The sequence below is a fragment of the Salvelinus namaycush genome, unplaced genomic scaffold, assembly GCF_016432855.1.
Source record: "Salvelinus namaycush isolate Seneca unplaced genomic scaffold, SaNama_1.0 Scaffold329, whole genome shotgun sequence".
Lineage (NCBI taxonomy): Eukaryota > Metazoa > Chordata > Actinopteri > Salmoniformes > Salmonidae > Salvelinus > Salvelinus namaycush.
The window spans coordinates 120,285-136,560 of NW_024060219.1; the positions used below are offsets into that span (position 1 = coordinate 120,285).

The 16,276-nt window shown below is 49.7% G+C and overlaps 1 protein-coding gene across 1 annotated transcript in view; it reads left to right on the forward strand.

Annotated features, from left to right (window-relative positions):
- LOC120040143 (receptor-type tyrosine-protein phosphatase mu-like) overlaps nt 1-16,276 on the forward strand; it is a gene marked incomplete at both ends in the record, with an annotated part of 207,391 nt that overhangs the window by 102,678 nt on the left and 88,437 nt on the right. Inside the window, one exon of the mRNA XM_038985393.1 lies at nt 6,672-6,948. Coding sequence (XP_038841321.1) covers nt 6,672-6,948 — 277 coding nt within the window. The remainder of the gene's footprint in view (nt 1-6,671; nt 6,949-16,276) is intronic.

The window sequence follows — 16,276 nt, forward strand, 5'->3', positions numbered from 1 at the left end:
AACCCATTTACACTGGTAGTCTACTGCAGAAACCCATTTACACTGGTAGTCTACTGCAGAAACCCATTTACACTGGTAGTCTACTGCAGAAACCCATTTACACTGGCAGTCTACTGCAGAAACCAATTTACACTGGTAGTCTACTGTAGAAACCCATTTACACTGGTAGTCTACTGCAGAAACCAATTTACACTGGTAGTCTACTGCAGAAACCCATTTACACTGGTAGTCTACTGCAGAAACCCATTTACACTGGTAGTCTACTGCAGAAACCCATTTACACTGGTAGGTTACTGTAGAAAGCCATTTACACTGGTAGTCTACTGCAGAAACCCATTTACACTGGTAGTCTACTGCAGAAACCCATTTACACTGGTAGTCTACTGCAGAAACCCATTTACACTGGTAGTCTACTGCAGAAACCCATTTACACTGGTAGGTTACTGTAGAAAGCCATTTACACTGGTAGTCTACTGCAGAAACCCATTTACACTGGTAATCTACTGCAGAAACCCATTTACACTGGTAATCTACTGCAGAAACCCATTTACACTGGTAGTCTACTGCAGAAACCCATTTACACTGGTAATCTACTGCAGAAACCCATTTACACTGGCAGCCTACTGCAGAAACCCATTTACACTGGTAATCTAATGCAGAAACCCATTTACACTGGCAGTCTACTGTAGAAACCCATTTACACTGGTAGTCTACTGCAGAAACCCATTTACACTGGTAGGTTACTGCAGAAACCCATTTACACTGGTAGTCTACTGCAGAAACCCATTTACACTGGCAGTCTACTGCAGAAACCCATTTACACTGGCAGTCTACTGTAGAAACCCATTTACACTGGAAGGTTACTGCAGAAACCCATTTACACTGGTAGTCTACTGTAGAAACCCATTTACACTGGTAGTCTACTGCAGAAACCCATTTACACTGGTAGTCTACTGTAGAAACCCATTTACACTGGTAGTCTACTGCAGAAACCCATTTACACTGGTAGTCTACTGCAGAAACCCATTTACACTGGTAGTCTACTGCAGAAACCCATTTACACTGGTAGTCTACTGCAGAAACCCATTTACACTGGTAGTCTACTGCAGAAACCCATTTACACTGGTAGTCTACTGCAGAAACCCATTTACACTGGTAGTCTACTGCAGAAACCCATTTTCACTGGCAGTCTACTGCAGAAACCCATTTACACTGGCAGTCTACTGTAGAAACCCATTTACACTGGAAGGTTACTGCAGAAACCCATTTACACCGGTAGTCTCCTGCAGAAACCCATTTACACTGGTAGTCTACTGTAGAAACCCATTTACACTGGTAGTCTACTGCAGAAACCCATTTACACTGGTAGTCTACTGCAGAAACCCATTTACACTGTTAGTCTACTGCAGAAACCCATTTACACTGGTAGTCTACTGTAGAAACCCATTTACACTGGTAGTCTACTGCAGAAACCAATTTACACTGGTAGTCTACTGCAGAAACCCATTTACACTGGTAGTCTACTGCAGAAACCCATTTACACTGGTAGTCTACTGCAGAAACCCATTTACACTGGTAGTCTACTGCAGAAACCCATTTACACTGGTAGTCTACTGCAGAAACCCATTTACACTGGTAGTCTACTGCAGAAACCCATTTACACTGGCAGTCTACTGCAGAAACCAATTTGCACTGGTAGTCTACTGTAGAAACCCATTTACACTGGTAGTCTACTGCAGAAACCAATTTACACTGGTAGTCTACTGCAGAAACCCATTTACACTGGTAGTCTACTGCAGAAACCCATTTACACTGGTAGTCTACTGCAGAAACCCATTTACACTGGTAGGTTACTGTAGAAAGCCATTTACACTGGTAGTCTACTGCAGAAACCCATTTACACTGGTAGTCTACTGCAGAAACCCATTTACACTGGTAGGTTACTGCAGAAACCCATTTACACTGGTAGTCTACTGCAGAAACCCATTTACACTGGTAGTCTACTGCAGAAACCCATTTACACTGGTAGTCTACTGCAGAAACCCATTTACACTGGTAGTCTACTGCAGAAACCCATTTACACTGGTAGTCTACTGCAGAAACCCATTTACACTGGTAGTCTACTGCAGAAACCCATTTACACTGGTAGTCTACTGCAGAAACCCATTTACACTGGTAGGTTACTGCAGAAACCCATTTACACTGGTAGTCTACTACAGAAACCCATTTACACTTGTAGTCTACTGCAGAAACCCATTTACACTGGTAGTCTACTGCAGAAACCCATTTACACTGGTAGTCTACTGCAGAAACCCATTTACACTGGTAGTCTACTGTAGAAACCCATTTACACTGGCAGTCTACTGTAGAAACCCATTTACACTGGTAGTCTACTGCAGAAACCCATTTACACTGGTAGTCTACTGCAGAAACCCATTTACACTGGTAGTCTACTGCAGAAACCCATTTACACTGGTAGTCTACTGCAGAAACCCATTTACACTGGCAGTCTATTGCAGAAATACTAATAAACTAAATTCCTGTGCAGCGAGCTATGACCGACCAACCTCGAAGATTAATGTAATCGGAATGGTAATCTGACTTTTGGATTGGTTAATCTCTAATAAATTATGTTTGTCTGGAAACTATATGTATGAAAAGGTTACCTGGGAATAAAAAGCGTAGTGTATAAACATAGTTAATTAAATGACATATGTCTACTGTACCAACCACTGCCTCCCCCGATGGCCTTTTCCCCGAAGTCTCTGATTATTAAAACTGAAAGTAATAACATTTTAGCTAAAGATCCAACCTACCCCGAATGTATAATCTCACAGAAGATTGTTTTACCTGGTTAGAATTCAATGATGAAATATCCCTATGTGTACAGTGTGTGCTCTTTAACCCCTAATGCGTCATATGGTGTTTGACCTTTCACCCCCAGTGCTTCATAAGGTGTTTGACCTTTCACCCCCAGTGCTTCATAAGGTGTTTGACCTTTCACCCCCAGTGCTTCATAAGGTGTTTGACCTTTCACCCCCAGTGCTTCATAAGGTGTTTGACCTTTCACCCCCAGTGCTTCATATGGTGTTTGACCTTTCACCCCCAGTGCTTCATAAGGTGTTTGACCTTTCACCCCCAGTGCTTCATAAGGTGTTTGACCTTTCACCCCCAGTGCTTCATAAGGTGTTTGACCTTTCACCCCCAGTGCTTCGTAAGGTGTTTGACCTTTCACCCCCAGTGCTTCATAAGGTGTTTGACCTTTCACCCCCAGTGCTTCATAAGGTGTTTGACCTTTCACCCCCAGTGCTTCATATGGTGTTTGACCTTTCACCCCCAGTGCTTCATAAGGTGTTTGACCTTTCACCCCCAGTGCTTCATAAGGTGTTTGACCTTTCACCCCCAGTGCTTCATAAGGTGTTTGACCTTTCACCCCCAGTGCTTCGTAAGGTGTTTGACCTTTCACCCCCAGTGCTTCGTAAGGTGTTTGACCTTTCACCCCTCGTGCTTCGTAAGGCGTTTGACCTTTCACCCCCAGTGATTCATAAGGTGTTTGACCTTTCACCCCCAGTGCTTCATAAGGTGTTTGACCTTTCACCCCCAGTGCTTCATAAGGTGTTTGACCTTTCACCCCCAGTGCTTCATAAGGTGTTTGACCTTTCACCCCCAGTGCTTCATAAGGTGTTTGACCTTTCACCCCCAGTGCTTCATATGGTGTTTGACCTTTCACCCCCAGTGCTTCATAAGGTGTTTGACCTTTCACCCCCAGTGCTTCATAAGGTGTTTGACCTTTCACCCCCAGTGCTTCATAAGGTGTTTGACCTTTCACCCCCAGTGCTTCATAAGGTGTTTGACCTTTCACCCCCAGTGCTTCATAAGGTGTTTGACCTTTCACCCCCAGTGCTTCATAAGGTGTTTGACCTTTCACCCCCAGTGCTTCATATGGTGTTTGACCTTTCACCCGCAGTGCTTCATAAGGTGTTTGACCTTTCACCCCCAGTGCTTCATAAGGTGTTTGACCTTTCACCCCCAGTGCTTCATAAGGTGTTTGACCTTTCACCCCCAGTGCTTCGTAAGGTGTTTGACCTTTCACCCCCAGTGCTTCATAAGGTGTTTGACCTTTCACCCCCAGTGCTTCATAAGGTGTTTGACCTTTCACCCCCAGTGCTTCATATGGTGTTTGACCTTTCACCCCCAGTGCTTCATAAGGTTTTTGACCTTTCACCCCCAGTGCTTCATAAGGTGTTTGACCTTTCACCCCCAGTGCTTCATAAGGTGTTTGACCTTTCACCCCCAGTGCTTCGTAAGGTGTTTGACCTTTCACCCCCAGTGCTTCGTAAGGTGTTTGACCTTTCACCCCTAGTGCTTCGTAAGGCGTTTGACCTTTCACCCCCAGTGATTCATAAGGTGTTTGACCTTTCACCCCCAGTGCTTCATAAGGTGTTTGACCTTTCACCCCCAGTGCTTCATAAGGTGTTTGACCTTTCACCCCCAGTGCTTCATAAGGTGTTTGACCTTTCACCCCAAGTTCTTCAACAGGTGTTTGTAGGGTTGTTAATGAACCTTGTGGTCATAGTGAGGTCTTGGTGACGCTCTGCCTAATTTACATGGGAACGGGGTTTGGGTCATGTCCCCCAAATATTAGAAAGAGACAATATTGCCCCCCCCCCCCCCGAGTGGTGCAGTGGTCTAAGGCGCAGCATCTCAGTGCTAGAGGTGTCACTACAGACCCTGGTTCGATTCCAGGCTGTATTACAACCGGCCGTGATTGGGAGTCCCATAGGGTGGCGTACTATTGGCTCGGTGTCGTCCGGGGTTAGGGTTTGGCTGGGGTATGCTGTCATTGTAAATAAGAGTTTGTTCTTAACTGACTTACCTAGTTGAAACAAGGTTAAATAAAACATTTTAAATATGTCCGACATCCTGGTTAGAACATTCCTGAAATCAGGAGGGAATAAGCGGGAAATCCAAAACACTAAAACCATGATTTCTGAAATACTGGGGAATTTTGGAAAAGTTTTTATAATTTTTTTTTGCAACCTAATGTTGAAGTGAAACCACAGAGTTCTCTCAGAGCCTTCCTTATAGAATAGTAATCCAGTATATCGCTATACTACATGACTTAGTGCAGCTGGACTGGGAGGAGAGAGGTGTTTAAATATTAACTACTGCTGAAAGGCAGCAGGAGGAATCACAACACTAATTAACTGTCCCCCTAACGAGGGCAGGGGTTAGAGGTCAGAGGGTAGGTCGTGTCAGGACACCTGGGTCACAGAAAGACAGGAAGAGGGAACTAAAAAGAGAGAGTTTAGGTTTGTAGAAAGCATCTTAGGTGTGTGTTGATAATGATCATACTACAGCAGGATAAATTATTAGGGGTTCAACATCTTAGGTGTGTGTTGATAATGATCATACTACAGTAGGATAAATTATTAGGGGTTCACCATCTTAGGTGTGTGTTGATAATGATCATACTACAGCAGGATAAATTATTAGGGGTTCAACATCTTAGGTGTGTGTTGATAATGATCATACTACAGTAGGATAAATTATTAGGGGTTCAACATCTTAGGTGTGTGTTGATAATGATCATACTACAGTAGGATAAATTATTAGGGGTTCAACATCTTAGGTGTGTGTTGATAATGATCATACTACAGCAGGGTAAATTATTAGGGGTTCACCATCTTAGGTGTGTGTTGATAATGATCATACTACAGCAGGATAAATTATTAGGGGTTCAACATCTTAGGTGTGTGTTGATAATGATCATACTACAGCAGGATAAATTATTAGGGGTTCAACATCTTAGGTGTGTGTTGATAATGATCATACTACAGCAGGGTAAATTATTAGGGGTTCAACATCTTAGGTGTGTGTTGATAATGATCATACTACAGCAGGATAAATTATTAGGGGTTCAACATCTTAGGTGTGTGTTGATAATGATCATACTACAGCAGGATAAATTATTAGGGGTTCAACATCTTAGGTGTGTGTTGATAATGATCATACTACAGCAGGGTAAATTATTAGGGGTTCAACATCTTAGGTGTGTGTTGATAATGATCATACTACAGCAGGATAAATTATAAGGGGTTCAACTGGGTTTCTTTGTTATCAAATTAAAACAAATTAGTTGGTTATTTAAAACCTTATATCATATATTTTACAAATCTGCTTTGTTTATTCTAGAATACTGTTTTCACGTATCCCCCCATTTTTCCCCCACATTCTCTCTCCCCTCCTTCTCCCCCTCCCCCACATTCTCTCTCCCCTCCTTCTCCCCCTCCCCCATATTCTCTCTCCCCTCCTTCTCCCCCTCCCCCATATTCTCTCTCCCCTCCTTCTCCCCCTCCCCCATATTCTCTCTCCCCTCCTTCTCACCATATTCTCTCTCCCCTCCTTCTCACCATATTCTCTCTCCCCTCCTTCTCCCCCTCCCCCATATTCTCTCTCCCCTCCTTTCCCTCCTTCTCCCCCATCTTACCTCTCTCCCCTCCTTCGCCCTCTCTCCCCTCCTTCGCCCTCTCTCCCCTCCCTTCCCTCCTTCTCCCCCATCTTACCTCTCTTCCCTTCTCCCCCTCCCTCCCCTCCTTCTCCCCATATTCTCTCCCCTCCTCCTTCTCCCCCTCTCTCCCCTCCTTCTCCCCCCTCCTTCTCCCCCTCAGTGGGTACCAGGTGGTGGTAGAAGAGGAGAGGCCTCGGAGGGCGAGGAGGGGTGCGGTTGAGATTCTCCGCTGTTACCCTGTCCCCATCCACTTCCAGAACTCCACAGTCCTCAACTCCGGGTACTACTTCACAGCTGAGTTCCCCGCCGTGGGGCTACAGGCTACTCAACCCTTCACTGTGGGAGACAACAAGACCTACGGTGGATACTGGAACGCCCCCCTACTGCCACAGAAGAGCTACAGCATCTACTACCAGGCTGTCAGCACGGCTAACGGGGTGGGTACCTCTACTAGGGATATTAAGGTATTGGTGTGGGTGTTAATGGTAGTTTTAGTGGTATTATGGTAATGGTTATTGGAACGCCCCCCTACTGACCCAGAAGAGCTATAGCATCTACTACCAGGATGTCAGCACAGCTAATGGGGTGGGTACCTCTACCAGGGATATTAAGGTATTGGTGTGGGTGTTAATGGTAGTTCTAGTGGTATTATGGTAATGTTACTGGAATGCCCCCCTACTGACCCAGAAGAGCTACAGCAAATACTACCAGGCTGTCAGCACGGCTAACGGGGTTGGGACCAGTGGTAGCATCCACTCACTCACTCAAACACATACAGTTGAAGTCGGAAGTTTACATACACCTTAGCCAAATACATTTAAACTCAGTTTTTCACAATTTCTGACATTTAACCCTTGTAAAAATTCCCCTGTCTTAGGTCAGTTAGGATCACCACTTTATTTTCAGAATGTGAAATGTCAGAATAATAGTAGAGAGAATGATTTATTTCAGCTTTTATTTCTTTCATCACATTCCCAGTGGGTCAGAAGTATTTGGACACTCAATTAGTATTTGGTAGCATTGCTTTTAAATTGTTTACCTTGGGGCAAACGTTTCAAGCTTCCCAAAATAAGTTGGGTGAATTTTGGCCCATTCCTCCTGGCAGAACTGGTGTAACTGAATCAGGTTTGTAGGCCTCCTTGCTCGCACACGCTTTTTCAGTTCTGCCCACACATTTTCTATAGGATGAGGTCAGGGCTTTGTGATGGCCACTCTAATACCTTGTCTTTGTTGTCCTTAAGCCATTTTGCCACAACTTTGGAAGTATGCTTGGGGTCATTGTCCATTTGTAAGGCCCATTTGTGACCGAGCTTTAACTTCCTGCCTGATGTTTTGAGATGTTGAGAAAGCTGTCATCAAGGAAAGGGGTGGCTACTTTGAATAATATAAAATATTAAATAGATTTTGATTTGTTTAACACTTTTTTGGTTACTACATGATTCCATATGTGTTATTTCATAGTTCTGATGTCTTCACTATTATTCTACAATGTAGAAAAACCCTTGAACAAGTAGGTGTGTCCAAACTTTTGACTGGTACTGTACATACACACATCCCGGGAAGTCACCTCTGTTTCCCCAGAAGAGCTACAGTTTTAACTTTGGGGTTGTTTGTGTCCCACAGTACTGTGTTATCCCACTGAGCTGAAAGCTAGGCATTAGCTTGGGGAGTTAACTCTAGTCTTCAGGTCTTGAGCAAAGCTAGTCGTCATGGGAGCTAGTCGTCATTGGAGCTAGTCGTCATGGGAGCTAGTCGTCATGGGAGCTTGGTTCACACAAGTCTCAAAATGCCCAGATTGAGAAATGTTCTGTTGAAAGCCTTTCCACATAGTACTTTTACATCAAACAGTAAAACTTCTGATGTTTTATTTACAGTCTAAATGATAGACTGACTAGAGGGACTGGTCCTAGACTAAAATACTATGTCCCCAAACTGAGACACTAACACAGAGAGACACACACACAGTCTATCTGCTCACTATCATCTGTTACAGGGCTGGGTTACTGCTACAGGGCTGGGTTACTGTTACAGGGCTGGGTTACTGCTACAGGCTGGTTACTGTTACAGGGCGGGTTTACTGTGGGTTGTTCGTTACAGGGCTGGGTTACTGCTACAGGCGGGTTACTGTTACAGGGCTGGGTTACGCTCTACAGGGCTGGGTTACTGTTACAGGGCTGGGTTACTGCTACAGGTGCTGGGTTACTGTTACAGGGCTGGGTTACTGCTACAGGGCTGGGTTACTGTTACAGGTGTGGTTACTGCTACAGGCTGGTTACTGCTACAGGGCTGGGTTACTGTTACAGCGCTGGGTTACTGTTACAGGGCTGGGTTACTGCTACAGGGCTGGGTTACTGCTACATGGCTGGGTTACTGTTACAGGGCTGGGTTACTGTCAGGCTGGGTTACTGTTACAGGGCTGGGTTATGCTCTACATGGCTGGGTTACTGCTACAGGGCTGGGTTACTGTTACAGGGCTGAGTTACTGCTACAGGGCTGGGTTAGAGCTACAGGGCTGGTTACGCTTACTGCGGGTTACTGCTACAGGGCTGGGTTACTGCTACAGGGCTGGGTTACTGCTACAGGGCTGGTGTATGGCTGGGTTACTGCTACAGGGCTGGGTTACTGTTACAGGGCTGAGTTACTGCTACAGGGCTGGGTTAGAGCTACGGGCTGGGTTACTGCTACAGGGCTGGTTACGTTACGGGTGGGTACTGTTACATGGCTGGGTTACTGCTACAGGGCTGGGTTACTGCTACATGGCTGGGTTACTGCTACAGGGCTGGGTTACTGCTACATGGCTGGGTTACTGCTACAGGGCTGGGATGCTACAGGTGGGTTATGCTCAGGGCTGGGTTACGTGTTACAGGGCTGGGTTACTGCTACAGGACTGGGTTACTGTTACAGGGCTGGGTTACTGTTACAGGGCTGGGTTACTGCTACAGGGCTGGGTTACTGTTACAGGGCTGGGTTACTGCTACAGGGCTGGGTTACTGCTACAGGGCTGGGTTACTGTTACAGGGCTGGGTTACTGCTACATGGCTGGGTTACTGCTACAGGGCTGGGTTACTGCTACATGGCTGGGTTACTGCTACAGGGCTGGGTTACTGCTACAGGGCTGGTTGACTGCTACAGGGCTGGGTTACTGGTACAGGGCTGGGTTACTGCTACAGGGCTGGGTTACTGCTACAGGGCCGGGTTACTGCTACAGGGCTGGGTTACTGTTACAGGGCTGGGTTACTGTTACAGGGCTGTGTTACTGCTACGGGCTGGTTACTGTTACAGGGCTGGGTTACTGCTACAGGGCTGGGTTACTGCTACAGGGCTGGGCTGGGTTACTGCTACAGGGCTGGGTTACTGTTACAGGGCTGGGTTACTGCTACAGGGCTGGGTTACTGTTACAGGGCTGGGTTACTGTTACAGGGCTGGGTTACTGCTACAGGGCTGGGTTACTGTTACAGGGCTGGGTTACTGCTACAGGGCAGGGTTACTGTTACAGGGCTGGGTTACTGCTACATGGCTGGGTTACTGCTACAGGGCTGGGTTACTGCTACATGCGGGTTACTGCTACAGGGCTGGGTTACTGCTACAGGGCTGGTGTACTGTTACAGGGCTGGGTTACTGTTACAGGGCTGGGTTACTGTTACAGGGCTGAGTTACTGCTACAGGGCTGGGTTAGAGCTACAGGGCTGGGTTACTGCTACAGGGCTGGGTTACTGTTACAGGGCTGGGTTACTGTTACAGGGCTGGGTTACTGCTACAGGGCTGGGTTACTGCTACAGGGCTGGGTTACTGCTACAGGGCTGGGTTACTGCTACATGGCTGGGTTACTGCTACAGGGCTGGGTTACTGCTACAGGGCAGGGTTATTGGTACAGGGCTGGGTTACTGCTACAGGGCTGGGTTACTGCTACAGGGCTGGTTGACTGCTACAGGGCTCGGCTGGGTTACTGCTACAGGGCTGGGTTACTGCTACAGGGCTGGGTTACTGCTGCGGGGCTGGTTCACTGCTACAAGGCTGAGTTACTGCTACAGGGCTGGGTTACTGCTACAGGGCTGGGTTACTGCTACAGGGCTGGGTTACTGGTACAGGGCAGGGTTACTGCTACAGGGCTGGGTTACTGCTACAGGGCTGGTTGACTGCTACATGGCTGGGTTACTGCTACAGGGCTGGGTTACTGCTACAGGGCTGGGTTACTGCTACAGGGCTGGGTTACTGTTACAGGGCTGGGTTACTGTTACAGGGCTGGGTTACTGTTACAGGGCTGGGTTACTGTTACAGGGCTGGGTTACTGCTACAGGGCTGGGTTACTGCTACAGGGCTGGGTTACTGTTACAGGGCTGGGTTACTGCTACAGGGCTGGGTTACTGCTACAGGGCTGGGTTACTGCTACAGGGCTGGTTGACTGCTACAGGGCTGGGTTACTGGTACAGGGCTGGGTTACTGCTACGGGGCTGGGTTACTGCTGCGGGGCTGGTTCACTGCTACACGGCTGAGTTACTGCTACAGGGCTGGGTTACTGCTACAGGGCTGGGTTACTGCTACAGGGCTGGGTTACTGCTACAGGGCTGGGTTACTGTTACAGGGCTGGGTTACTGCTACAGGGCTGGGTTACTGCTACAGGGCTGGGTTACTGCTACAGGGCTGGGTTACTGCTAAGGCTGGTATGCTACATGGCTGGGTTACTGTTACAGGCGTGGGTTACTGTTACAGGGCTGGGTTACGTTACAGGGTGGGTACTGTTACATGGCTGGGTTACTGCTACATGGCTGGGTTTCTGCTACAGGGCTGGGTTACTGCTACAGGGCTGGGTTACTGCTACAGGGCCGGGTTACTGCTACAGGGCTGGGTTACTGTTACAGGGCTGGGTTACTGCTACAGGGCTGGTTACTGTTACAGGGCTGGGTTACTGTTAAGGGCTGGGTACTGACAGGGCTGGGTTACTGCTACATGGCTGGGTTACTGCTACAGTGCTGGGTTACTGCTACATGGCTGGGTTACTGTTACAGGGCTGGGTTACTGTTACAGGGCTGGGTTACTGCTACATGGCTGGGTTACTGCTACAGGGCTGGGTTACTGTTACAGGGCTGGGTTACTGCTACAGGGCTGGGTTACTGCTACATGGCTGGGTTACTGCTACGCTGGGTTACTGTTACAGGGCTGGGTTACTGTTACAGGCTGGTTACTGCTACAGGGCTGGGTTACTGCTACAGGGCTGGGCTGGGTTACTGTTACAGGGCTGGGTTACTGCTACAGGGCTGGGTTACTGCTACAGGGCTGGGTTACTGTTACAGGGCTGGGTTACTGCTACAGGGCTGGGTTACTGCTAGAGGGCTGGGTACTGTACAGGGCGGGTTACTTGTACAGGGCTGGGTTACTGCTACAGGGCTGGGTTACTGCTACAGGGCTGGGTTATGTTACGGGCTGGGTTACTGCTACAGGCTGGGTTACTGCTACAGGTGGGGTTACTGTTACAGGGCTGGGTTACTGTTACATGGCTGGGTTACTGCTACAGGGCTGGGTTACTGTTACAGGGCTGGGTTACTGTTACAGGGCTGGGTTACTGCTACAGATCTGGGTTACTGCTACAGGGCTGGGTTACTGCTACAGGGCTGGGTTACTGCTACAGGGCTGGGTTACTGCTACAGGGCTGGGTTACTGCTACAGGGCTGGGTTACTGTTACAGGGCTGGGTTACTGTTACAGGGCTGGGTTACTGCTACAGGGCTGGGTTACTGCTACAGGGCTGGGTTTACGTTCACAGGGCTGGGTTACTGTACAGGGCTGGTTACTGTTACAGGGCTGGTTACTGTTACAGGGCTGGGTTACTGTACAGGGCTGGTTACTGTTACAGGGCTGGGTTACTGTTACAGGGCTGGGTTACTGCTACATGGCTGGGTTACTGCTACAGGGCTGGGTTACTGCTACAGGGCTCGGTTACTGCTACAGGGCTGGGCTACTGTTACAGGGCTGGGTTACTGCTACATGGCTGGGTTACTGCTACAGGGCTGGGTTACTGTTACAGGGCTGGGTTACTGCTACATGGCTGGGTTACTGCTACAGTGGCTGGGTTACTGTTACAGGTGGGTTATGTTACAGGGCTGGGTTACTGCTACAGGGCTGGGTTACTGCTTACAGGGCTGGGTTACTGGTACAGGGCTGGGTTACTGCTACGGGGCTGGGTTACTGCTGCGGGGCTGGGTTACTGCTACAGGGCTGGGTTACTGTTACAGGGCTGGGTTACTGCTACAGGGTGGGTTACTGCTACAGGCTGGGTTACTGTACAGGCTGGGTTACTGCTACAGGGCTGGGTTACTGCTAAGGGCTGGTTACTGCTACAGGGCTGGTTTACTGCTACAGGGCTGGGTTACTGCTACAGGCTGGGTTACTGCTACAGGGCTGGGTTACTGTTACAGGGCTGGGTTACTGCTACAGGCTGGGCTGGGTTACTGCTACAGGGTTACTGCTACAGGGCTGGCTGGGTTACTGCTACAGGGCTGGGTTACTGTACAGGGGTACTGGTACAGGGCTGGGTTACTGCTACAGGGCTGGGTTACTGCTACAGGGCTGGTTACTGCTACAGGGCTGGGTTACTGCTACAGGGCTGGGTTACTGCTACAGGGCTGGGTTACTGTTACAGGGCTGGGTTACTGTTACATGGCTGGGTTACTGTTACAGGGCTGGGTTACTGTTACAGGGCTGGGTTACTGCTACAGGGCTCGGCTGGGTTACTGCTACAGGGCTGGGTTACTGGTACAGGGCTCGGCTGGGTTACTGCTACAGGGCTGGGTTACTGGTACAGGGCTGGGTTACTGCTGCGGGGCTGTTTCACTGCTACATGGCTGGGTTACTGTTACAGGGCTGGGTTACTGCTACAGGGCTGGGTTACTGTTACAGGTGCGGTGGGTTATGCTACAGGGCTGGTTACTGCTACAGGCGGGCTGGGTTACTGCTACAGGGCTGGGTTACTGCTACAGGGCTGGGTTACTGCTACAGGGCTGGGTTACTGCTACAGGGCTGGGTTACTGCTACAGGTGCGGTTACTGTTACAGGGCTGGGTTACTGCTAGGCGGGTTACTGTACAGGCTGGGTTACTGTTACAGGGCTGGGTTACTGTTACAGGGCTTGGGTTACTGCTACAGGGCTGGGTTACTGCTACAGGGCTGGGTTACTGCTACAGGGCTGGGTTACTGCTACATGGCTGGGTTACTGTTACAGGGCTGGGTTACTGTTACAGGGCTGGGTTACTGTTACAGGGCTGGGTTACTGCTACAGGGCTGGGTTACTGTTACAGGGCTGGGTTACTGTTACAGGGCTGGGTTACTGCTACATGGCTGGGTTACTGCTACAGGGCTGGGTTACTGCTACAGGGTCGGTGTACTGCTACAGGGCTGGGCTTACTGTTACAGGGCTGGGTTACTGCTACAGCTGGGTTACTGCTACAGGGCTGGGTGGTTACTGTTACAGGGCTGGGTTACTGCTACATGGCTGGGTTACTGCTACAGGGCTGGGTTACTGTTACAGGGCTGGGTACTGTTACAGGGCTGGGTTAACTGCTACAGGGCTGGTTACTGCTACAGGCTGGGTTCACTGTTACAGGGCTGGGTTACTGCTACGGGCTGGGTTACTGCTACAGGGCGTGGGTTACTGTTACAGGGCTGGGTTACTGTTACAGGGTGTACTGCTACAGGGCTGCGGTTACTGCTACAGTGGGTACTGCTACGGCTGGTTACTGCTACAGGGCTGGGTTACTGCTACAGGGCTGGGTTACTGCTACAGGGCTGGTTACTGCTTACCAGGCTGGGTTAGCTACTGGCTGGGTTACTGCTACAGGGCTGGGTACTGTACAGGCTGGGTTACTGCTACAGGGCTGGGCTGGGTTACTGCTACAGGGCTGGGTTACTGCTACAGGGCTGGGCTGGGTTACTGCTACAGGGCTGGGTTACTGCTACAGGGCTGGGTTACTGCTACAGGGCTGGGTTACTGCTACAGGGCTGGGTTACTGCTACAGGGCTGGGTTACTGCTACAGGGCTGGGTTACTGTACTGCTATGCTAGGGCTGGGTTACTGCTACAGGGCTGGGTTACTGCTACAGGGCTGGGTTACTGTGCTACAGGGCTGGGTTACTGCTACAGGGCTGGGTTACTGTACAGGGCTGGGTTACTTTACAGGGCTGGGTTACTGCTACAGGGCTCGGCTGGGTTACTGCTACAGGGCTGGGTTACTGGTACAGGGCTCGGCTGGGTTACTGCTACAGGGCTGGGTTACTGGTACAGGGCTGGGTTACTGCTACGGGGCTGGGTTACTGCTGCGGGGCTGGTTCACTGCTACAGGGCTGGGTTACTGTTACAGGGCTGGGTTACTGCTACAGGGCTGGGTTACTGCTACAGGGCTGGGCTGGGTTACTGCTACAGGGCTGGGTTACTGCTACAGGGCTGGGCTGGGTTACTGCTACAGGGCTGGGTTACTGCTACAGGGCTGGGTACTGCTACGGGCATGGGTTACTGCTACAGGGCTGGGTTACTGCTACAGGGCTGGGTTACTGTTACAGGGCTGGGTTACTGCTATAGGGCTGGGTTACTGCTACAGGGCTGGGTTACTGTTACAGGGCTGGGTTACTGTTACAGGGCTGGGTTACTGCTACAGGGCTGGGTTACTGCTACAGGGCTGGGTTACTGCTAGAGGGCTGGGTTACTGTTACAGGGCTGGGCTGGGTTACTGCTACAGGGCTGGGTTACTGCTACAGGGCTGGGTTACTGCTACAGGGCTGGGTTACTGTTACAGGGCTGGGTTACTGCTACAGGGCTGGGTTACTGCTACATGGCTGGTTACTGCTAAGGGCTGGGTTATGTGACAGGCTGGGTTACTGTTACAGGGCTGGGTTACTGCTACAGGGCTGGGTTACTGCTACAGGGCTGGGCTGGGTTACTGTTACAGGGCTGGGTTACTGCTACAGGGCTGGGTTACTGCTACAGGGCTGGGTTACTGTTACAGGGCTGGGTTACTGTTACATGGCTGGGTTACTGCTACAGGGCTGGGTTACTGTTACAGGGCTGGGTTACTGTTACAGGGCTGGTTACTGTACGAGCTGGGTTTACTGCTAAGGGCTGGTTACTGCTACAGGCTGGGTTACTGCTACAGGGCTGGGTTACTGCTACAGGGCGTGTATGCTACGGCTGGGTTACTGTAGGCTGGGTTACTGTACAGGGCTGGGTTACTGCTACAGGGTGGGTTTACTACAGGGTGGGTTACTGTTACAGGCTGGTTACTGTACAGGGCGGGTTACTGTTACAGGGCTGGGTTACTGTTACAGGGCTGGGTTACTGCTACAGTGCTGGGTTACTGTTACAGGGCTGGGTTACTGTTACAGGGCTGGGTTACTGCTACATGGCTGGGTTACTGCTACAGGGCTGGGTTACTGCTACAGGGCTCGGTTACTGCTACAGGGCTGGGCTACTGTTACAGGGCTGGGTTACTGCTACATGGCTGGGTTACTGCTACAGGGCTGGGTTACTGTTACAGGGCTGGGTTACTGCTACATGGCTGGGTTACTGCTACAGGGCTGGGTTACTGTTACAGGGCTGGGTTATCGTTACAGGGCTGTGTTACTGCTACAGGGCTGGGTTACTGCTACAGTGGGTTACTGTTACAGGGCTGGGTTACTGCTACAGGGCTGGGTTACTGCTACAGGGCTGGGTTTTACAGGGTGGTTACTGTTACCGGGCTGGGTTACTGCTACAGGGCTGGGTTACTGCTACAGGCTGGTTAC